We start from the raw sequence: 24,026 nt of genomic DNA on the forward strand, positions 1-24,026 counted from the left end.
TCATTTGTGGACCACTAAAAAAATTTCAAACAGAGGTGCAGGCCTGGCTGGAAATTTTGAGTGGAGCTGCGGACCCTTTTGAACTGTAAGCGTGGATATTTCCATAGTTTTGATTGGTCATAGTCATCTTTTGCAGACCCCTTTGGCATAGTCTGTGGACCCCAGGGTTCCATGAACCACATGTTGAAAACTACTAATATAAGCTACCTAAACAATAAGATCCCCCGGAACTGTGTATGAGCTCCTGTGAGGATTTGAAAGGTACTCACCTGGGGCTCAACCCCAGCCAGGATAGCAAACTTTGCTGGGTAGTGATCTCCACACTGCAGTGGGAGCTCCTTATCTGCCCCTGCCCACCTTTACCACCTCGGCAGGTGAAGCAGATAGGGGCCAATCCACGGCCGGGGCGATATCCAGTGGTGAACAGCAGAGTGAGGGGAGGAAGGGCAGCCAATGGGAGAAGAGAAGAGAGAGGAACCGGGGAGCCCAGAATGGAAAAAGATGCCTGGAGAACATGGCAAGCATCAGGCTGGACATTGAGGAAGTGGCAGCGACCCTGTTATGGGGTTGAAGATGAGAGGCAGGAGGATCCCTTCTCCCCAAAACTGTCAATTTCATTTGTTTTCTTTTTTTTTTCCATTTGTTTTCGGGTTTTTTTTCGTTTGGTGGAACGGTGGAGCCTGGACTGCTGAGCATCGAGTGAACCTGAAGCGGCTTCAGTAAGAAAGGCTCTAAGTGGTGCCAGAAAACTGCCCTGAGAAAAGGGGAAAAGCTCCATCCTACTCAAAGATCCCCACTGCTGGACCCAGGGGTAGGGGAGCTGAGTCGGGCCAGGGTGAGGAGGACAGGGATGACCTCCCCTCCCACCCTTCAACCAACATCAGGAACCCCACCACTTGTTAAGTGGTCGCGCACCGCCAATTAAGCCAAGCATGACGGTGATGAGCAGAGAGCGTAGGGAGAGCCTGGAGCTGAATGACACCCCAACGAGCCCTGAAACAGTAATAGGAGCCCAGTTCCCCTTGGGATCAGACTGCCCAGCAGCCTCGGAGAAAAAATGGAAAAAGGAAAACATAAAAAAAAAAAAAAAAAAAAAGAAGGAAAATTGTCTCTCGTTAGTCCTTTTGGCCACTCCCTCCCCAAGGCTTCAGGAGTCAGGTGGAGCCTGGTGGTGGGTCTAGGAGGAGGCGAGTAATCACCACCTCCCTCTCATCAATATTCTGTAAACATCAAAGTCGTGGCAGGAAAAAAAAAGAGAGCACTGGCCCCACTTAGACTGACTAGAAGTGGGCTGCAACCTCCCTGAGGGGCCAGTGGATATCATCAGGACTTAAAAGTGCACGTCCATTCCTGGTGACTACCCGACAGCTCCCAACAAGACTTGCTTCTGAAGAGTTCACTACTCTGTCCTGAGAGGAACTTGCTGGGTAGTGCAAGACATCTTTCTGCAATGGCAAGAAACCTAGAACGTTTTTGAAGAGTCGTGGATATGACCCAGAGTTCTTCAATGTACCAGAAACCTAGCCTTAACTCTCTGGGCATGCCTGACCTACAGCTGCAAAGCCAAAAAAATACTCCTTTCTTTCCATTGCTGCTTCAGAATGTGTTTTCCCATGCTCAGCACAACCGGGACCTGATGACCCTGTGGCTTCTCACTTACATACATTAAAAATAACGAGGCCCACAATAAGTAGGTGTGCCCATATTCTACTTCCACTTGTTATGTGACTCATCAAATGGCCTGAGGCAGCTCATATAGCCACTCAGCTTAAATTTTCCTCTGACGAAGCTGAAATAAAACTATATTCTTCAGCCTGGGAATCTGAAGGGAAGTATAATTGCAAGTGTTAACGTTAGGTAGAATATTTGTCGGGTCATGGAGTGTTTCATGTATAATGCAACATGCGTTGGAGCAGGGATCAAACCCAGACCTCTCAGGTGATGGCTCTAATCACTAGGCTACAAAGTCATGCTCCCTCTTTTCTCTATGATAGCATATTAACAAGGGCTCTGTCCCCTTCAATGGTAGAGGTTTGAAAATGGAGACCAGGGACAAAAGGGAATGCAATGTTTTCATAACCTTTTGAACATTCGTAGGGTCTACCAGACTGTCACAAGTACACTGGCACTCATATCCTACTATAGACATTTGATGCCTTCTGGTAATGAAGAGTTTAATTCAAGACACCCTCTTTTAGGGCAGGGAGGGGGTACAGGTGACCTGTACTCTTCCCTGATAGATTTCTGGAGTTTGGAGTATTTTTCCCCCATACGATTTCTGAACCAAGGATGGATTCCTTGGGTCAATGGATCTTCATCAGTGATTTGGATGAGGGTGTCGAGAGTACACTGACCAAATTTGTAGATGACAGCAAATTATGGGGCAAATTAGACACATTGGAGGGTAGGGAACAGATCTAGGTGTATTTGTACAGGCTGGAAAGGTGAGCAGAATAAAACAGGATGCAGTTCAACAAAGATAAGTGCAGAGTGCTGCACCTAGGGAGAAGGAATCACCAACACACATACCGATTTGGGGGTGAACTTCTAAGCAGCACAGCAGCAGAAAGAGATCTTGGAGTCATAGTTGATTCAAAGCGGAATATAATTCAACAGTGTGACATAGTGATTAATAGAGCTAAGCACACTCTACCAGGCATTAACAGGTGCATCATGAACAGGTCTACAAAGGTGATACTTCCCCTCTATGCGGCATTGGTAAGGCTTCAGCTGGAGTACTGCATCCAGTTTTGGGTGCCACACTTCAACCTTGAGATAACCCTGGGTGCCACATTTCAACCTTGAGATGATCTTGAGAACATGCAGAGGAGGGCCACTTGAATGGTTAGGGGCCTGCAGGAAAGGTCCTATGAGGAGAGATTGAGGGTCCTGCATGTCTTCAGCCTCCACAAGAGAAGGCTGAGAGGGGATCTGGTGGCTGTCTACAAATTCATCGGAGGTGGGAAGGGCAGCAAAGAACAGGAGATACTCTGTTTAGCAGGGTACCCCTTGGAGTAACTAGAAACAAAGGCCACAAACTGACAGAGGGCAGATTCACATTAGACATTAGAAATAACTTCTTTTTGGTAAGGGTTGCCAGAATCTGGAATGGGTTTCCAAGGGAGTTTGTGCTCTCCCCTACTTTGGGGGTCTTTAAGAGGAGACTGAACAACCACCGGGCTGAGGTCATCTGAAACTAGCACACTTTCCTGCCCTGGGGCATGGGGTCAGACTCCATGATTTTCCAAGGTCCCTTCCAACCTTAAAAATCTATGAAATCTACTAAATCTATGGAAGGAAAACCAAGAGGCTGATACTGTGATGCAGCAAAGCTTTAATGTGAACAAGAAAGGGAGTGTACATTTGCAGAGGGAGAAGAATTTCAACACAGGCGGCAGCCAATCTTTGCTCCAAGGGGACGACAGTGTCCATACGAAACGTTCTTCCTTCAGGCTTGTGGCTGCCAGGATTGGCAATCGTGTCAAATGGGAAAATCACGAGAGAAGCAGGACCAAGATGCAGATTCCCATGGGTCAGACAGTGAAGGTAAAGTGGAACATGAGAAAGACACATGCGGGCTTGATTCGAGGAGGTGCTGAGCGCTTACATCTCCCATGAACTAACACAGGCGCTGGAGGTGCTCAGCACTCTGGAATCCCCTTGCCCATGACCGCGCCTGGCAATCCATTTCTGGCTCTTGGTTTAATGCCTTGGCCTTGCTCTGGGCACGGCCCTGCTGAGTTTAGCATGGCCCGCAGCTTCCAGAGAGGGACCTGTTGTACCGGCGGTAAGAAAAAGGTCTGCAGTATCCAGAGCCAAATCCCGAATAGCCAGAGCCGCACAGTCCCCCATAGGGGGACCCATAGCTGCCCCCATAGCTCCCATAGCCCAGACCATCCCCATAGCAAAGACCCCCACTGTAACCCAGATTGCCTCCGTAACCAAGGCCAACACCATAACCAAGGCTGCCCCCATAACCTAGATCACTCCCATATCCCAGAGATCCCCCAGAAACCAGAGCTCCCCCTGAGCCCCCAGAAACCAGAGCTCCCTCTGATCCCCCATAGCCCAGGTAGCCTCTGGGGCTGTAGCCAACTGCTGGGACCCCTGCAGAGCCCACAACGCTGTCTTGTGGGTAGTTGCTGAGGATTGGGCCTGGGATAGTGACCACAGCAGGCGGCGGCTGGATCACCACTCTGGAGGCAGGGCACTGTCTAACGCAGAGCCCGTTCCAGCTGTCAGCAATGGGTCTTGGGCGCGCCACGGCACCTGGGGTGTAACACTCATCGTAGCAGGACATCGTGGTGGGGTGGAGGTCAGCCTGCAAGGCAGCACCGAGAAGCAGACAAAAAGGAATGAGCAAGTGCCAGGGGGAAAAAACTTGCCTAATAAGCCCATCAGCACCAGACCCACCACTGTAGTTGGAGACATGCATGGCCAGCCAGACATGCTGGTAGCAGGAGTGGCAGGAGGGGCAGCAGATTGACAAGCTCATCCCCTAGCTGATGGGGAAATCCGGACCCCCAGTGCCACTCACTGCTCTTCCAGACCCTTTACTCTCAGGCCTCTCTCAACCAGCTCCTTTCAACTCTTCCTCCAACCTCCAGCCTCCCATCTCATTTCCTTTCACACAACAAAAATCATCAGTAAACCCTCCCTTGTTCCTGACCAGATCACTGGACAGAGCTCCAGGTTCCTAAAGGGGTGCAGCTCCATGGCAGGGTCTCATGAACCTGGAGAGCATCTGATTTTTAATGAAAATTCCCTCTGAATCTAAGTCCCTCCAGCCTGATCTCTGCACAATATCCAACCCCAATTTACACAAGGGCAAACAGTGCCCAGATGTCTACTAGCTTCGCCCACCCCAGCAACAAGCGTGCAGCCTGCAGCTCCCAAGTGCAAAAGGAGTCTTAGTGGAAAGAAATGGCCCGTGCCAAAATCGACTCTACTCACAGCACCTTCGAGTACTAGTCCCCCAAGCAAGGAAGAGCCCGAGTGGAATCAGACTCACCCAGTTCACCAAGGAGAGTCAGGAAAGAGAAGCGGATGCAGGAGCCCAGGGTAGTGAGTGCTTTTATACACATCTCTGACCACTCACAGGAGCTGAGGACTCTTTTTTGCCTGAGGTCTTAATTAGCTGTAAAACCAATGGGTTGGAGGACAACTGAATTCTGCCTGCGAAGCAGTGCCACTCCCAGGCATTTAGGAAGGGTGTGGTGTGATGCCAACGACCAGTCAGTCGTCAGCATCCTTCCAGGGCATGCAGGGACACTTGCGTAAGGTGGCTTCCGACCCCTCTCGACACAACTGCAGGAGAAGGAGTATGCATTCTTTAGGCCCCACTTGAGCCAACCAAAGAAGGTTTAGATGAGATATTGTTGGAGCCCAGAGCCCTGGTTGCATTTTACTTACCTGGGATCAGAAACAGGGGTCTGGGAAAAGGTTTGCTTTGTTACCAGTGGTTTTGAGTCATGGTCCTGGAGCAGCCATCACAGCCTGCAGGAGAGGGCTGACCTGCTGCAAGATTGCCTCTGACTTCACCTGGAAGGTGCTAGTAGGGGAAAGAAACAGCGGGGAGTCCTATCAAATCTTAACTTGTAGTCCTGGTTTATGGTTCATCTGGAAGGCACCCAGTCCATGGTTCTCAGCACAATGCCCATGTCACATCCCAGCCGGGATCTTAAGAGAAATGGAAGTCATGCATGTTGGTGCTGGAATCAAATGAATGCCAGCTCTGACCATTGCTGCTGGAGGACTCCAGTGCCACCAGGTTGAGACAACCCCCACCATATCACCGCTGTTTTAAAACAACATGCACTATTTCAACCAAGAGCCTATTGCTAGGAATGGAGCATAGGACAAAAGGATGCATTGGCAAAGCGTAGGAATTGTAGGAAAGGTCAGTGTGGCTTCAGTAGGATTTCCTTTGGGATCATTTCCAACCAGCAGTGGTGCAGCCTGGTTTGGAAAACTATGAGATTTAGAAGGAGGGTAAACTGTAAAGGGAATTAAGAGTGTATAAGACAAATTACCAAAATGGCTTTTTATTCTCTTTGGCTCCATCACGGTAGACTTAGATTGAGGACTTCCTGCAGCAGGTCAGTAAACTAGCCTACACCAAGATATGTGCTGTTTTTGATACTCTGCTAATATATTTGAGGTAAGGCATCTGAGCCAATCAGCTTCAGTGTAGATGGACACCAATAATCTGGGAAATAGATTTATTATGCACTTGATAGATGAGAAGGGCTCCTTAGTGTGAAATGGGCAATTTTTCACACAACCCAAGAGCAAACTGAGTTCTGAGTGCTTGGAAGCTGCAAGGAACACCTGGAATCCTAATGAAGACTCCAGCAAGCCCAGCAAAGCTGGGTACTGGTTCCCCTCACTTTGAGTTGTCATGGAAGTTGGTGGGTTTAAGTTGAACTGTCTGAGCTGAACATAGCTGGTGTACATGCTAACAAGGAAAGAAACTGTTGTTTTACCCAAGAGCATCACAAGAGGCAATAACTAAACAAGAAGTCACGAGTTTCTAAATGTCTAGTGATTTTTGGTGTCTCTTCTTTTGAATACACAATGGAGATTAGTGTACTCAAAAGAAGAGAGACCAAAAAGTAGTGCTCTGTGGTTTGGAGTTTTTGGTTGGTTTGGTTTGCATCTCTCCCGCTGAGACTGTGTTGAGCTTGTCCCTAAAATCGGGAAAAGTGAGGAAATTGTAAAAAATTAAGTGGGGCAACACCCTCAAGAAAGAAATGTAGAAGATCAATCAGAGTGCAGCCTCCTTCATTTATTTATACATTTACCTGTTTCATAGTTGTTAGGGGCAGCACTGCTGAAACTCACCTGTTGTAAGTGATCTCTAAATCATGATGTGCCTTTTTGAACATTATTGGTGCCTTCGGGATTCTCCTGGGCACTAATCTTATCAGGTATGTCCTGATGCTTCTTGAGGATAAGAACTTTAAAATCACTTCATTAGTGAATGCTCATTAGTGCTTTGTAAATGCAGTGTTAAGCTGTTGTTATATTAGAAATATGCACCTGGAGTTAGACAGCCCTGTGTTATGAAAGTATCACCTTAATATATTAAATCAAGGTCATTTCCGTAATCTGGTTATGATTTATAACGCTGCAATTCACAATTATTTGTTGTTTATTAACAGTGTAATTCTTTATTTCTTTTAACAGCCCTTGTAAGGATTACGGGTCATATCCTCAGCTGGTAAAAATCTGCCTTTCTTCCATGGGCACATCTGTACATGCATTAATGCACCATAGTTACTGCGCATTAAATTTAGTAACTGGAATAAATACGTTTAGTACTTGGAATAACTGCCGTACTAACTCAATAGCACTACTGCACAGTAGCACCAGCACATGCCTTTTTAGTGATGCTAATGCACAGTTGACTAATTCTACTGCGCATTAGCACGGCTTTTGCTATAACACGTAATATGCGGTAGAATAAGTCTACTGTGCATTTTGCGTCTCATGTAGATGCACCTACTGATACTCTGGCAGTTTGCATTGGATGAGTGTTTCTCTCTTCATGGTAAATCATGTTTTCCGACGAACTGTATCAGTGACTTGTTTCGACTTGTTCTGTGTTTTAAAAGACTGGCCTGGCTCTTGAAAGGAATGTCTGTGCATTTATTTAGTAAGTTGCCTACCTAAAGTCAAGATTTCTTTGACTCTCAGTTATTTCCAACACCCTTATGGATTTAGATCTGATAGGTAGAGGCAGCAAGATGATGGATAGTCTGGGGAGTTAAAGCAGGAGGCATGGAAAAATGAAGACGGGTTTTCAAGACAGCTTAGCAACTTGGGTTTCCATCCGGAGACCCACTGGATTTTAAAGGGTTTGTAACTGTGAAATCAAAAAAGTTGAGGTCTGCTTTTAAACCAAGAGTGCTGAGCCCCCATCTCCTCTGAAAACCAGGCCACATCCATGCGTCTCAAGTCAGGAGCCCCGAATCCTTGTAGTTGCTTCTGAATAACTATTTTAACTTATCCAAGTATCAAGACTTCACCCTCTGATCGTCCTTCCTTCCCCCTTCCTTCAGGCATCCAAACTCAATCCAATGACTGGAGTGACCTTGACACGCACACTGTAAAGTGATACCATTGCATAATATTGTGGGTTTTAAATCCAGACGCGAACATTTAATATAAGAATAATACAACCAGGAACCATTAATGAATGTTTATGAAGCAGTTTAAAAGTCCTTCTCCTCAAGAAGTGTCAGAGCATCCCTGATGTGTTAAGTGTTCAGGCCTGAGGAATTTTCCAAAGACACTTCAAAGGCACAAAACAGGCACCTCATAATTGAGGCATAATTTAATGGTTTAAAGATTGCAACATTTTTAATAGACATGCAACAGATTCATAAACAAGTTGACCTGCAGAGTTATCACATTTTTTCTCCTTTATCTCTCCTGAGGGCTTTTTTATCTGTTGTTCCTTTTTTTGGGTTTTCCCTGTTCTTTCCCCTTCCCCACCCCCCCTTTTGTTCTTTTTCAGAAGACAGGTGCTCAGTACTGACCTTAGAGTTCTCCAGGTGAGACACCAATGAAATTGTTCATCATTTTGAAACTTTTGGAGCTGGGGTTATGAATAGACTCCCTGGATGAGCTTGGAAACATCCAGAACCCTGCTCAGCCATTCCCCTTTAAATCTATTACCATCTACACCTTGCTTCTTCCAATCAGCCCCGAAGTGGCTTATTGTTCGGCTAGACCAATATTTCACTCAAAGCAGGCATCTCAAAGGGGAAAGAGAAAGCAAGTTGCATTCAGTTTCTCTGATTTCAATCTATTAATCTATTTTATAGTTTGCCCTTCTTATGTGCCTTATGCTACTCCCATCCACACCACCAAAGGATGCTATTTTCTAAGTATTTCCAAAGACAATTCTTTTGAAGCAACTCTGGCCATGTTGATGATTCCTATGACCCTAGACCTATAATCAAGAGTCTTAAGGATACTTGAATGTTTCCTTCTATCCTTCCTTCCTAGTACTAGAAACTTAACTGGAATAGCACATTAAAAAAAAAACAGCGATGCTGGCATAGATGTCTCAAACAGGGTATGGCGGACCCCTCCAAAAGCAATGGTCAAAGCCCGTATTAGTGTAATTTATATGTGACATTTTTGATAGAACTCCCTTCTGTTTCCTTCCCCCTGCTCGTTCCTTCCAGGGCAAGTCAGAGGCAAGCCCATGGAAGGTGAGCCCTCTCCTGCTGGCTTTGGTGACTGCTCTGAGCCCAGGATTGAAACACTATGGTCACTGCAGAAACTTTCCTCTGGACCAGGGTTTCTCATCACCACTGAATGAAGTGCATCCAGTGCTTAGGGCTCCAACAACGGCCTATGCACCATTTATATTTCATTTTAAGTCCCTTTTGGTTGGCACAAGTGGGGCCTGAAGGATATGTGCCTTTTGTATCCATAAAGCTATGGATGACCTTGAGGCCTTATTCAAGTATCCCTGCATGCCCTGGAAGGATGCTGACGACTGACTGGTCGTTGGCATCACACCACACCCTTCCTAAATGCCTGGGAGTGGCACTGCTTCGCAGGCAGAATTCAGTTGTCCTCCAACCCATTGGTTTTACAGCTAATTAAGACCTCAGGCAAAAAAGAGTCCTCAGCTCCTGTGAGTGGTCAGAGATGTGTATAAAAGCACTCACTACCCTGGGCTCCTGCATCCGCTTCTCTTTCCTGACTCTCCTTGGTGAACTGGGTGAGTCTGATTCCACTCGGGCTCTTCCTTGCTTGGGGGACTAGTACTCGAAGGTGCTGTGAGTAGAGTCGATTTTGGCACGGGCCATTTCTTTCCACTAAGACTCCTTTTGCACTTGGGAGCTGCAGGCTGCACGCTTGTTGCTGGGGTGGGCGAAGCTAGTAGACATCTGGGCACTGTTTGCCCTTGTGTAAATTGGGGTTGGATATTGCGCAGAGATCAGGCTGGAGGGACTTAGATTCAGAGGGAATTTTCATTAAAAATCAGATGCTCTCCAGGTTCATGAGACCCTGCCATGGAGCTGCACCCCTTTAGGAACCTGGAGCTCTGTCCAGTGATCTGGTCAGGAACAAGGGAGGGTTTACTGATGATTTTTGTTGTGTGAAAGGAAATGAGATGGGAGGCTGGAGGTTGGAGGAAGAGTTGAAAGGAGCTGGTTGAGAGAGGCCTGAGAGTAAAGGGTCTGGAAGAGCAGTGAGTGGCACTGGGGGTCCGGATTTCCCCATCAGCTAGGGGATGAGCTTGTCAATCTGCTGCCCCTCCTGCCACTCCTGCTACCAGCATGTCTGGCTGGCCATGCATGTCTCCAACTACAGTGGTGGGTCTGGTGCTGATGGGCTTATTAGGCAAGTTTTTTCCCCCTGGCACTTGCTCATTCCTTTTTGTCTGCTTCTCGGTGCTGCCTTGCAGGCTGACCTCCACCCCACCACGATGTCCTGCTACGATGAGTGTTACACCCCAGGTGCCGTGGCGCGCCCAAGACCCATTGCTGACAGCTGGAACGGGCTCTGCGTTAGACAGGGCCCTGCCTCCAGAGTGGTGATCCAGCCGCCGCCTGCTGTGGTCACTATCCCAGGCCCAATCCTCAGCAACTACCCACAAGACAGCGTTGTGGGCTCTGCAGGGGTCCCAGCAGTTGGCTACAGCCCCAGAGGCTACCTGGGCTATGGGGGATCAGAGGGAGCTCTGGTTTCTGGGGGCTCAGGGGGAGCTCTGGTTTCTGGGGGATCTCTGGGATATGGGAGTGATCTAGGTTATGGGGGCAGCCTTGGTTATGGTGTTGGCCTTGGTTACGGAGGCAATCTGGGTTACAGTGGGGGTCTTTGCTATGGGGATGGTCTGGGCTATGGGAGCTATGGGGGCAGCTATGGCTCCCGTAGCTTGAGCAGTTATGGGGGACTGTGCGGCTCTGGCTATTCGGGATTTGGCTCTGGATACTGCAGACCTTTTTCTTACCGCCGGTACAACAGGTTCCTCTCTGGAAGCTGCGGGCCATGCTAAACTCAGCAGGGCCGTGCCCAGAGCAAGGCCAAGGCATTAAACCAAGAGCCAGAAATGGATTGCTAGGCGCGGTCATGGGCAAGGGGATTCCAGAGTGCTGAGCACCTCCAGCGCCTGTGTTAATTCATGGGAGATGTAAGCGCTCAGCATCTCCTCGAATCAAGCCCGCATGTGTCTTTCTCATGTTCCACTTTACCTTCACTGTCTGACCCAAGGGAATCTGCATCTTGGTCCTGCTTCTCTCGTGATTTTCCCATTTGACACGATTGCCAATCCTGGCAGCCACAAGCCTGAAGGAAGAACGTTTCGTATGGACACTGTCGTCCCCTTGGAGCAAAGATTGGCTGCTGCCTGTGTTGAAATTCTTCTCCCTCTGCATATGTACACTCCCTTTCTTGTTCACATTAAAGCTTTGCTGCATCACAGTATCAGCCTCTTGGTTTTCCTTTTGGATCCATCCTTTGGTTCAGAAATCCTTGTGGAAAAAATACCCCAAACTCCAGAAATCTGTCAGGGAAGATTACAGGTCGCCTCCACCCCTGCACTGCCTTGAAAGGGGGTGTCTGGAATGAAACCCTTCATTACCAGAAGACCCCAAGTGTCTATTGTAGGATATTAGTGCTAGAGTACTTATGACAGTCTGGTAGACCCTCGGAGTATTCGAGAGGTTGTAAAAACATTGCATTCCCTTTTCTCCCTGGTCTGTCTTGTGGAACCTCTACCACTGAAGGGGACAGAGCCCTCGTTAATATGTTATCATAGAGAAAAGAGGAAGGAGCATGACTGCAGCCTAGTGATTAGAGCCATCACCTGAAAGATCTGGGTTTGATCCCTGCTTCACTGTGTGTTGCATTATACATGGAACACTCCATGATCTTATGGATATTCTACCTAGCGTTAACACCCACAATTACACTTCCCTTCAAATTCCCAGGCTGAATAATGTAGTTTTATTTCAGCTTCATCAGAAGAAATTTGGAGCTAAGCTGCTTGAGGCAGCTCATTTGAGCTGCCTCAAGCCATCCAATGAGTCACATAAAAAGTGGAAGTAAAACATGCGCACACCTACTTATTGTGCGCCTTGTTATTTCTAATGTACTGCTATGTGAGAAGCCACAGGGTCATCAGGTCCCAGTTGTGTTGAGCATGGTGAAACAAATTATGAAGCAGTCCCTGCCCCAAAGTGGTTGGACAAGGCAGCAGTGGAGAGGAAGGAGTATTTTCTTGGCTTTGCAGCTGAAGAGCAGTTACACCAAGAGAGCAGTTACACCATGTAGTAGAGGGCTGAAGAGCAGTTACACCATGCAAGAGAGTTGGGGCTAATTTTCTGGTATAGTGAAGCATCCTGTGTGATGTCCATGACTCTCCATAAAGGTTCCAGGTTTCCTACCATTACAGAAAGGTGTCATGCAGTGATCTGTGTTACCCATGCAGTACCATCCCCTGCCAGATGATGATTAATGACAGCTGGAATGAGCCCTGACAGTGCCCAAATCATGGATGGTGATCCTTCTTGATCCATCCTTTGTTTAGAAATCCTTGTGGGTAAAATGCTCTTTTGTGCAGAGGGCCAGCTGGAGGTGCCTGCATGGCTTCATTCCCACAGACACACTGAAATATGATGGATTAATTAGACTCTTTATATGGAGAGTGGAATTGTCTAGGCCCTCTATGTCAATTCAGTTTGAATCCTTTTCAGGATATTTTTGAGCCCATATTACACACACACAAGATCCCTCCAACCTACCTCTCACTTGGTATCTAAGAATGCAATATCCTTCCCATTGGTACTGTGAATGGCATGTGCTAGTATTTGAGATTAAACCACTCTACCAGTTTTTTTTTCAATACTGTGGGTCTATTTATCCTGGCAGAGAGTAGCAGGTATGCCAGGGTAGGAGAATAAGAGAGCTTTGAGGTGAATAAAGCAGTTCATACCTGTTTGAGTTACTTATCCATCTTCATTATCATGCTTAGCTGAGAATATCACAGTAGGATGAACATTCATTATTCTGGGTTTCGGTGTAGAATTTCCGTAGGTTTTTAAGATCTGACTCAACAAAGCCTTGGCTTGGATGATGTAGCTGGGGCTGGTCCTGTTTTGAGTAGGGGGTTGGATTAGATGTGACCTCCTGAGGTGCCTTCCAATCCTCATTTTCTATGATTCTATGATTCCTATCCACCCACAGTTGCATTTGAAATGTGTTATGAGTGTTTGTACACTCCACGTTTTTTAGCCCTTTCTTGTGCTGCAATGGTGTGACTGTTTGCACAAGTGGGATTTCCAGATGCTTTAAAAGTCTTTCTGGTGCATTAAACTAAAAACTCTTCCAATGTAGTTTAGTTTCACTCATCAGGAATTAAAGTCTTGCATCCATGGATTTGTTGTGTGGAAACATAAAGTCATTCAAAGACCTGTAAATGAGCCTCTTTGTCCACCAGATGGTGCTGCACCTTTTTTTAGTTCATCCCTTCTAATTACTGCCACTTCCAAATTGCTGCCACCCTTTTTTCCCTCTTGTTCCATGTGCCAGCTTCCTGCTCCCACAGGTGTGTGGCAGGGCATGGGGTGGGGGACCCTGAGACAGGGTGGCAGTGCAGGACCATCCCACTCACCTGTGGTGCCAGCCAGGGGCCAGGCATAATTCATTTGAAAAACTAATACATGCAAACACTGACGTGACACTCCAAAATAAACATGTTTAAATTGTATAAACCTATTTAATTTAATGAGGATTAAACCCTGTGACATGTACAAGTCTCCCTTGAGGCTACTTGAAACTTTGGGTAGTTTCTCACTGCTCTTGATTCATTTAGCTGCTTCATTCAATGTTGGTATCAGAATATGAGCAATTACATTTAAAAAAAAAATACATCATTGCTGAGGTAGGCACATTTGGGGCACATGGAGATTGTCTGAAATGAAAGTGCTGCTGCACCAGAAAATATTATAAGAACTTAATGTCTCCAAATGCTCTCTCCATACCCTCTTCCACTGATGCCCTTAGCAGGAATCTGACAGACTGTACTCTCCACAATGGAATGGAGAACAGCAACAGTAAGAATATAGGCAAGCTCTTTCTCAAGTAGGCCAACCTCAAAGTTAGTAGAACTTAAGATAACTTAAGATAGCTAACATTTTTCTTAGCCAAGGAAACAGCCAACTCTGCCATCATTTTAACTTTTTCATCATCGCCCTAAGAAATTACCCTAGGGAAAAAAAATCTTTGGGCACCCTTGATGTTTTCCAATGCTTCCTGAAGCAATAGTATAGACTCCAGGACATGGGGTTGGCATGGCAGCCATGGTGTGAATGCTAATGTAGTTGTGGCATTCAGAGAGGTTCTGGAAATATGTGAGGAGTTTTTAAAATGTGGTAGAACATGAAAATATTCACTTTTAGTCTTGACATGTCTTTGGAGATAGTAGGGACCCCTACACTTAGCACTTGTAAATTCTGGCCATATTAAAAATTCTGTGCCTTAGGGTGCTGCGACTATGGTCCTGGACAGATGGCATGTTCAATGCCATTGTAACAAACCTTGACACGCATGTGAAAAAGGAGTGGATAGACTATAATTGCCTATAGTTGACCTCCTGAAGTCCCTTCCAACCCTAATTTTCTATGATTCTAAACCAGGGTTACTTTGAAAGAATTAGGCATAAATCTGTATCAGTTTAGATTAGAAGGATCCTTTGTGGAGGACTGAAGAGGCCACAGGTTTATAGCATATTAATAGAGCCTTAGTTGGAGGAAAATAAAAAAAAAATCAACTACAAGGGAAGATCTTTCCTGAAGTTAGCATTTGAGCACTGTTAAATATTCCCTAGAAATGGTGAAAAAGGGATCAAATCACATATTCTAGGTAATAATTCTAAGCCCCAAGCAAACAATATTTAAGTAGAAAAATATCTTCATGTTGAATGTTTTTCGATAAACTTTTTCTCCCCGTTTGTTGGGTTTTGTTATTTTTTAGCCAGGGAATTGGCTTTCACACCAAAAACCACCCCTATCTGGAGTAGAAGCTTGTCTTTATCATTCTATTTTTTGTCAATCTCTGGTGCTCATCACCTTGTCTGAACGGTTTTCTTTTTTTTTTCTTTCTTACTCTGTCTTCTGCACCAAGACAGTTTTAACATCTCAGCTAGTGGGCTAAAGTCCACCACAACGTCTTGCTGGACTGTCCCACGTGTCCACAATCTCTCCTGCCATGACTTGTTGTTATGGGAGAAAATAGAATGCCGGGGTGTGTGGGTTTTGATGCTTTCGCTCTTGAAATCTGTCTTAGTGTAGTGAGGGCTCCACCAACCCTTACATCCCTCACCCATTCCACTGAGTGTTAATTCAGCCATCTCAGCAATCTGCCTCTGAGCAGTACAAATGTTCTGTGAGTCTCTAGGTCTGGCCAATCAATAGTCCTGAGGGGCCCAGTTGTACTTCACCTGGCTTGGAGCCTTGCACAGTCCTGCCACTAATCCTAGCCAGTTATTTTACTGGCCTACTGTCCCGATAGTTGCAAATGCACTATCTATCTGGGATGACTTCCCTCTTGCTCTAACAAAAAGGAGAATGAAAACAAATTGGCACTTATCTTGCCTTTATATTCCCAACTTTATGGTCCCCTTTTTCTTCAGCCCTGCTATTAGGGTCTTTACGGTACCCTCTAACTGCCCCACTGGGGTATTTCCTTCAGGGTTCTCTCTCCTAGCAGCTCCCTTCACAGAGCTGCTTCTCTTAAACCCGATCTTCATTGCTTTCTCAGTGCCTTCAGCTATCCCTGCCATCTCTCTGCCTGAGTCAGCCACTTCTAGTTTCTGGAGTCCCCTTTTTGCCTGTCCCAGGTCTGCTTTTATCCTGGAGTTCTGGCTGATTCCCCCTCCCCTCCCCTCCTGAAATACCATGTGAAGAATGAGCCCTGAGGAGTTCTTTGCCATTCAGGTGGTACCAATTTACTTCTCTGGGGCTCTTCTCTTTCCTCACAGGTGTGTAAGCTCATATCTCCAGAAAGGAAAATTATCACTAACAGGTGTGCAGTAGACCCCCAATTTACGTGATTTCAACTTACACGTTGAAATCACGCATGTCTCACGTTTATGTGATTTTTTTATTAGGGTCCGGACTGGGAAATGCCCCTTGAGATGTGTGTCATTCGTGTATATACACGAATGGTCGCAAGATTTGCAGGTGGAATCAAGAGGAGCTGTGCCTCCATTGTGTCATCATTGTGCCACTAGACATGCCTCCTAAAGGCAATTCCACTAAAAAAAAGCTATGACTAAGGTATGTCTGGGGTATGCAACCCCTCACTATTCTATTATTTCCTATGGGGAAAGTTGTCCCAACACGAAATTCCCCCAGAATGCAATATTTGCATAAATCAGGGGTCTACTGTACTGAATTATGTGCAACAAGGAGGAAATTCAGCCTGCTGATGAAAACCAGAACAGTTATAGTGACCACTTAATGAACCAGATCCTCCTCTTGCTTATGGTCTTGACTTCAAGTATTGATAATCTGCAGGGGATTGAGCTTCACTGAATAGTATTGGTGAAAAATGGATGAGAGAAAAACTACAAGAAGGCTGATGCTATAATGCAGTATAATTTTAATGAGAATATAAAGAGAAACAAAAGCAGAGTATAAAGAATATACAATCAAGGTTTCAGTAAGAACAACAGCCAATCACATGCTCCAACAAGATCGTCTTTGTTCTTTGCTTCCACTGAAGTTTGATGCTCCACTTCTACTCATTGTCATTTTTATGTAAAAAGGCTGTTTAACAGAGCAAGAGAACTAGCTTGGAAGGCTTCAGACATAAAGTAAAGAATCTACAGACATAAATAGATTTCAAGAGTATGCAAAGCTCCTCTAACTTTAACTGGAGTTGGCAGTGCCCGGCACCTCAGAAAGCCATAACTATGATTTCAGCCATCAATCTGTGTCTTGCTTTTAATTTCCTGGTAGTTTCATGTTCTGTGGATAATCCTCCTGGGTTTAGCATGGTGTGCAGACTCCATAACGGGACCGACGGGAATAGTAAGGGCTGCAATATGCAGGGCTGTAACATCTTCCATAACCGAAACCAGTGCCAAGACCATAGCATGAGCCACCCCAGCCTCCATAGCCACCCCAGCCTCCATAACCACAGAGGCCCCCATAACCACCAAGGCCCCCATAACCACCAAGGCCCCCATAACCACCAAGACCCCCATAACCACCAAGGCCCCCATAACCACCAAGGCCCCCATAACCACTAAAGCCCCCATATATGCCTCCATAACCAAGAGCTCCCCCAGGACCAGTGGAGCCCCCAGACAGGGCAGTTCCCCCAGCAGCTCCATGGCCCACAAGAGGCGTTCCTGAGGATCCCACGATGCTGTCCTGAGGGTAGTTGCTGAGTATGGGTCCTGGGAGGGTCACGACAACTGGTGGTGGCCGTATCACTACTCTTGAGTCAGGGCATTGCCTGATACAGGCCTCATTGCAGCTGTCAGCAAAGGGCCTTGGGCAGGCAATCCCACTTGATGGGTAGCACAGGTCAGTGCAGGACATCTTGGGATGGAGGAAAACCTGAAAGAGACAGTAGGGAGTAGATTAAATGAAACTCACAAGTTTCACTGGGGAAAGAGGTTTGAAGCTCAGATTCTGGGTAAATGGAGAGTGTGTAGAGCTCTGGATGGATGATATTATATCTCAGGTTTTAGCTAGTGCTAGTCATACAGGTGACCTGCATGCTCTTGACAATTTAGCCCCAAAGAACTTGTCCAAAATGGCACAAGATACTCTTGGCAGAGTGGGGCATGCAGTGCACATTGCCTGCATCCCAATCCAGTGACTTCACCACCAGATCACCCATGGTCTCCAAGTCTCCTTGGGTTAGTTCCCTGTGCTACACTGCAATGCTAACTACTCTCTTTCCAGCTCTGTGATCTTCAGGTCCCTGCAACTGTTCTGGTAAATCCCACAAAAAGATGAAGTATCAGGATCAGGACAGTCTCAGGATTAGGGCTAGTGTTTCAAGAAACAAACTGTAATTAATAAATACCCAATGTACAGAACTATCCAAGTTGTGAGGCTTAGTATTTTAAATCCTTTTTTCTAATAACTAGAGCATAGAAAGTTTAGAGATGATATTTATGATGTTGAGGCCTTTCAAAGATGTAGCTCAACAAATTGGATTGCAAAGCTTGTGAGTTGGCAACTCTTTCTAATGAAAAGAAGAATGTTTTCTTGGTAAGAAAACAGGTTTATGTCCTCAGGTTGTGCAAATTAATGCAATTCTCTTGAATTCATTGGAGACATAATGGTTGATACCATCCAAATAGCTGTATCTAAAATGACTAATTTTAAGTATAGCAACATAGTATTTATAATAACTTATTTGCCCAGTGGTGTTTCTAGTCCAATATTCTTTTCTGCTAAAATCCAGAGCTACATACATCAGAGCAACTATATTATCATGAATAAAAGCTGCCCATAATGAAAGGTTTTTTCCCTAGTGCTGTACCATGAAGGTAGAAGTTGGTTTTGTCTTGAAGGAAGAGGATAGATTTTATATATAAATAGATTTCATTCATACACGAGAACTAGATTAAAACCTGAAAAAACATTTCTATATCATAACTGTAAGAAGAGCCAAATCCTCCATGGTCAAAACCAAAGCTCTCTGGAATGCATATCTTATCCATCCTTTATTTTCTAAAGCAGTAAAAGAGTTCTCTGTAGCAATAAAATACTTGTAATCTGAGATTTCCAACACCATTCAATAGATTTAAATGCCTGTATTTGAACCAATGGGAAATAGATCCCTCAAACACTTCTGCATTTGGGAGGAACATCTACTTTATCTTTTGAAATCCTTCACTCACCAGCACTTGCAACTGAGCAGGACCAGAAAAGACTCATATGGAGAGAATTAATCTAACATTGCTAAGAATTGCACAGCATGAATGGAAGATTCAGGTCTACGTTCAACTATCAACAGAGATAAATAGAAGAAGTGGAATCAAACTTACCCGATTCACCAAGGAGAATAAGGCAAGAGAAGTGGATGGAAAAGCTCTGAGATGAGAGCGTTTATATACAATTTATCTGACTGCCTGGAGGATCTGAGACACATTTTTTTGCACAATTAGCTAATTAGCTGACACAGCAAATTGCTGCACGTGTAACTCCTCAAACTGATTAAACTGTTTTGCTCAATGTTTGTACTTATTACCTTATTCAAATGCCTATGGGAAAAAGGTGTTACATGTTACATAGCAATAGAGGTTTCTTTCATCTTCAAGCATGAATTCCAGACATCTTTGTATCTACTTTAGAGTTTCAGCAAGAATTAGAATGGCTTTACTTGCTAAGATTTCTTAAGTCTGTGTTGTGATGTGTCTCAGATCCTCCATCTCAGCAGGCTCAGATATTTTTAGGCATCGCGGCCTGCTACCGAGTACAAGCTTCTTGTCCTTCAATTCTTTCAATGTACTGTGTGGTGTCTCCACTTCCTGCTGTTGAAGTAAGACTTGTCCAATGTCTAAAGCAATTCATAGACATCTTTCCAATGACATTAATTGTCTTTGAATCAGGTCAGAACAGTGTGGTTCAGTTCTGGGCACAGGACAAACATAAGGCGTATGCAGCACTTTATTTCAGTTTCAAAATATAAATTGATTTTCAGCTCTGGAGGGATCTACACTTATATGGCCAAAGATGATCAGGGGCCCAAAAACGATTGTCATATTTAAAGTGTATTTGGGGCCTTCAAGATGCCTTTGAAAATCCTCTGGGCTGTAACACTCATCAGCAGGTTGTATTCTTGACACCCATTTTTGCCTTCGCTGTGTCCTGGTGCTGCTGATTGTAGCATGTGCAAGGCAATGGTCAATAAGGCCCAAAGAATTTAACTTCATAATGAGATGCTTTCATTTCTGCCAGCCAGTGGAATTAACTTGAACTCTTTTTTTTATCCTCCTTTATCTCATATGCTAGAAAGTGGACTGAAAGTACATTTAGCTTTTCCTTTTGTGACCTAAGGATGCAATCAGCTGGATCTCTGACTATGTCCCAAATCTCATGTGTTCTACCTCATACACCAATTCAAGGAGAGGAAAGAAAACCCATGCAGATCTAAAGTACGTGGTTGGTTCTTATTCTCAAGAGACTTTTTTTAAAGCTTGCATTTTTGTTGTTGTGGTGATGTTGAATAACCACTGTATTTTCCTTTCCGTTGGAATTATCTGAATTGTGCTCAGCTTTCCAGTATGCTTTGAGGCTGGTGAAAAGCTTTGAAGGGGATTTGGATTCGTTTGCATGTTTGGGATGGAAGGAGAAGGTAAGATTGGGTACGCATGTCCCACAATTTCCAGATCCATGTGAGTTGGGACTAGAGTACTCAGTAGAGGTATGTTCCATTTATTTTTGCAAGGGGTGGGAATGTGACTTAGTGCCACCCAAATGCCCAGTCTTGGTTAAACCTGACCATAACTCTGGGTGGGGAATAATTTTAACATCAGTGAGTGCATCTACATGAGACATTTACAGAGCAGGTGACTAATTAGCCATGTGCCCCTATTTGATGGGAATAAATGAATGTAAAAAACTCCACAGCAATGCATGTGCAAATGCTGCCTGGCTGGCTGGGACATGAGGGAGCTTCAGTTCAGGGGTTTCCTGTTGACTAGATCTGTGCCGTAGCTCCCTTCTGCCCCTGATAGCCCTTCAACAGCACATTGAGCCAGGCAGAGCTCCCCGGGCTGGCAGGCTGACCTCTGGGGCTGCCTGCCAGTTGAGGCTGCTCTGCCTGTGCTCCATGTGCTGTGCATGCATAAACTCTGAAGCAATACGCTCTGGAGTTTATTCACGCACATTAATTGAACATGTAGACACGCCCAGTGTCTCTGTAGGAACAAAGCTTGGCTGGCATGCAGACAAAGTGGTTTCAAAATACTTTCCTGCATGAAATGCATGTGCTAATTTTCTGTTCTTCACAGACTTCTTCTATGTAATCTAATATTGTTGCAATCTTCATACCACAAATGATGAGGTGCCTTTTTGGCCCTTTGAGGTGCCTTTGGGAACCCCATGGGGTTTAACACTCAGGATGGATGTTTTTCAGCTGCTTGAGAACAAGACCTTTCCAACTGTTTCATAAATGCTCATTAATGGCTTATGCATGCAAATTTTGTTAGGCTTGGATGCTCCAATACTTTGCAATTGTGAGATTAAAATATGGGAGTCGTGTCACTCCTGTCATTCCATTAATTGGGGCATGAGTTGGAACACTGGAATTTGTAATTATTTGGGTTGTTCGGTGGAAAAAGATTTTCTCTGTTTTTAAGGTCACGGGTCAGAATGTTGGCCAGTGTAACTCAGCAAAGCTCCTCTAACTTCGGTGATTCTGTGACAATTTACTCCACCTGTGGGTCTGGCCATCTGATTGTATTTGCCAAGGACATCTCAGCATTATTCAGGGATATGTTGGTGGTTTTTCAGTGTTTGCAAGTTGTCTGTTGGCTGATTAGGAAACCCAATGGCTTTCAATCATCCTTCTTCTGGATTTAGCTCTAATGTTTAAAGGATGAGAGAAGATGGGTGGTCTTGGGCAGCAGAGGGAGATGAAACCAGAAATTTCCTTTAAAAAAAAATTAATCATTGTCTTTCTTCTGGACAACACTGACTACTGCCTTAGTGATGTTCAAGAGAAATTTCCCCTATAGGCAATTTATCCCTTAAATGACTCTGCCAGGGTTTGGTGTGCTGGGCATTGCTGGATACTGGATATTAAATTAGAGGCACCTTGTCTTCTTTGATATTTCCATCCCTAATGTGTTAAATGTTGAACTCAGACTTTTAGATACAGATCATCAGAAAAAGAAGTGATTCTCTTAAGGACATGGGAATTACACTGTTGATGCAAGATGATGAGGTAGCACTTAAGGGGGTGGGGCCATCAAAAATATTTTGTGTTTATTCATTAGCAAGTATTGCTGACTAGCATGCTTTGGAAAACAGAGACACACTCTCCTTGACAAAATTGGTTTACATGCTGAGAACAAATCTTAGAAAAAAGACTAATGCTATTAACATTGTCCCCATTTTAATCCCTGCTATAATTACCAAAAATTGGCTAGAAAAGACCTGGTGAAATAAATAAATATTCCTTACTGTGTGTTGCTTTTTTTCTTACATATTAGTGTGTGTGTATTTGCATATTATATGCAACATTTTGAATCCAGTGTTTGCCCATAGTCATCATAGTATTGAAGTTACCACTGCAGTTCTAGGGCAGGTTATATTGTCAATATATCTGTAGGGATATTATAAGATGTAGAGGTCAAAAATGGATAATAGACTACAAGTTATTCTGCATTGTATCAATTTCAAACTTAAAACATTATTTTTTTTTTCCTTTTAAGTTCCCATTTCTTTCTTAGCTAATAGATCTAAGTAGTTTTAGTCATATCTCCAAGAAGGAAAAAATTCCTACTCAGTGTCAGGCTTGAAATGTCTAACAAATTGGAAACTCATCCATCTGATGGAGCTTCTGTCATGGTACTGATTATGGAAATATACCTGATTATCCTTCAGCTGATGGGTTTGAGCAGAAATATACCAAGATTATAGGCTTGATACTAATTCTTTCCTTTCTCCCGAAGAAGGCTGTAAATTGAAGAAGGAAGCTTAAAAAAAAAAAACCCAAAACAAAGGTTGATATCATGATACTAAAGAATTTTATTGAGAGTGAAAGAAGATAAAAACAACACAGACGCATGACGAACAGGTCCAAGGAGGTGATAGTTCCCCTCTATCGGACGCTGGTCAGACCGCAGTTGGAGTACTGTGTGCAATTTTGGGCGCTGCACTTCAAGAGGGATGCAGATAACCTGGAGAGGATCCAGAGAAGGGCCACTTGTATGGTTAAGGGCTTGCAGGCCAAGCCCTATGAGTAGAGACTAGGGCACCTGGACCTCTTCAGCCTCCGCAAGAGAAGGATGAGAGGTGACCTTGTGGCTGCCTGTAAGTTCATCACGGGGGCTCAGAAGGGAATTGGTGAGGTTTTATTCACCAAGGCGCCCCTGGGGGGACAAGAAATAATGGCCACAAGCTAGCAGAGAGCAGATTTAGATTGGACATTAGGAAGAACTTCTTCACAGTTCGAGTGGCCAGGGTCTGGAACAGGCTCCCAAGGGAGGTGCTGCTCTCCCCTACCTTGGGGGTCTTCAAGAGGGGGTTAGATAGGCATCTAGCTGGGGTCATCTAGACCCAGAACTCTTTCCTGCCTATGCAGGGGGTCGGACTCGATGATATATTGAGGTCCCTTCCAACCCTAACATCTATGAATCTATGAACACAGAGTGCCTCAAAAAGGGGAACAACCAGCCCTGTGCTGCAAAGCAACAGGCTGTATCTTTGTTTCTGCTGTAGTGTGTAATAATCAGTGCAGTTTCCACAATCTTATGTCAAATGACTTACACCTAGTCCCAGTGGAATTCAAGGAAATATAATAGAGAAGAGAACCAAGGTTGGAAGACATCAGATCACCCGTCAAAGGCAAAGAATAACATGAGGAAGAGACAAATGGACCTGATGATCAGCACTCTCAGCCACTCCCAGCTCCTTTAATGGCTCCTAAGCAAATCTATTTCTCATTTCTAATATCCTGATTCTTCCTTATTCTCTGTATTGTCCTGCTGTCCTTACCAGACTCTCCTGCTTTAACAGCAGTATCCAGATCTATATGACTTATCAAAATGGTGCAGGCTTCCAGAAGTATACAAGCCACCTACGCTATACCAACCCCTGTACCAAAACTAAGAGACTCCCTTAACAAGAGGTGTTCATAATGATCCCACTAGCCTGAGGAAGACTAGTGAAGATAGGGCCTGGGATTATTATGACAACTGGGAATGGAGTAATGACAGCCCTGGAGTCAGGGCACTGCCTGTCATGTGGCTCATTGCAGCTGTCACCTGTTGGCATTGGGCAGGTCATCAGAGCAGCTGGGCAGCA

General features: G+C 44.9%; 3 protein-coding genes across 3 annotated transcripts; 1 reads left to right on the forward strand and 2 right to left on the reverse strand.

Moving 5' to 3' along the window:
* Positions 1-3,317: 3,317 nt before the first annotated feature.
* Positions 3,318-5,085, reverse strand: LOC112548573 (scale keratin-like). The gene is made up of 2 exons (XM_025194749.1): positions 5,012-5,085; positions 3,318-4,321 (listed from the first exon to the last, which is right to left on the reverse strand). The coding sequence occupies exon 2, from the start codon at positions 4,298-4,300 to the stop codon at positions 3,743-3,745; it is 558 nt and encodes a 185-aa protein (XP_025050534.1). The 5' UTR covers positions 4,301-4,321; positions 5,012-5,085; the 3' UTR covers positions 3,318-3,742.
* A 4,583-nt stretch (positions 5,086-9,668) lies between these two features.
* LOC112548572 (scale keratin-like) lies at positions 9,669-11,449 on the forward strand. The gene is made up of 2 exons (XM_025194748.1): positions 9,669-9,742; positions 10,433-11,449. The coding sequence occupies exon 2, from the start codon at positions 10,454-10,456 to the stop codon at positions 11,021-11,023; it is 570 nt and encodes a 189-aa protein (XP_025050533.1). The 5' UTR covers positions 9,669-9,742; positions 10,433-10,453; the 3' UTR covers positions 11,024-11,449.
* A 5,163-nt stretch (positions 11,450-16,612) lies between these two features.
* Positions 16,613-19,118, reverse strand: LOC102383909 (claw keratin-like). Its single transcript, XM_006038246.1, has 2 exons — positions 19,040-19,118; positions 16,613-17,594 (listed from the first exon to the last, which is right to left on the reverse strand). Exon 2 carries the CDS (start codon positions 17,574-17,576, stop codon positions 17,019-17,021), a length of 558 nt encoding a protein of 185 aa, XP_006038308.1. The 5' UTR covers positions 17,577-17,594; positions 19,040-19,118; the 3' UTR covers positions 16,613-17,018.
* Between the last annotated feature and the right edge of the window lie 4,908 nt (positions 19,119-24,026).

Source organism: Alligator sinensis, unplaced genomic scaffold (genome assembly GCF_000455745.1).
Source record: "Alligator sinensis unplaced genomic scaffold, ASM45574v1 scaffold182_1, whole genome shotgun sequence".
NCBI classification, from domain to species: Eukaryota; Metazoa; Chordata; order Crocodylia; family Alligatoridae; genus Alligator; species Alligator sinensis.

Excerpts from the sequence above, each read along its gene's own strand:
- LOC112548573 (XM_025194749.1), bottom strand. The coding sequence starts at position 4,300 with ATGTCCTGCTACGATGAGTGTTACACCCCAGGTGCCGTGGCGCGCCCA.
- LOC112548572 (XM_025194748.1), top strand. The coding sequence starts at position 10,454 with ATGTCCTGCTACGATGAGTGTTACACCCCAGGTGCCGTGGCGCGCCCA.
- LOC102383909 (XM_006038246.1), bottom strand. The coding sequence starts at position 17,576 with ATGTCCTGCACTGACCTGTGCTACCCATCAAGTGGGATTGCCTGCCCA.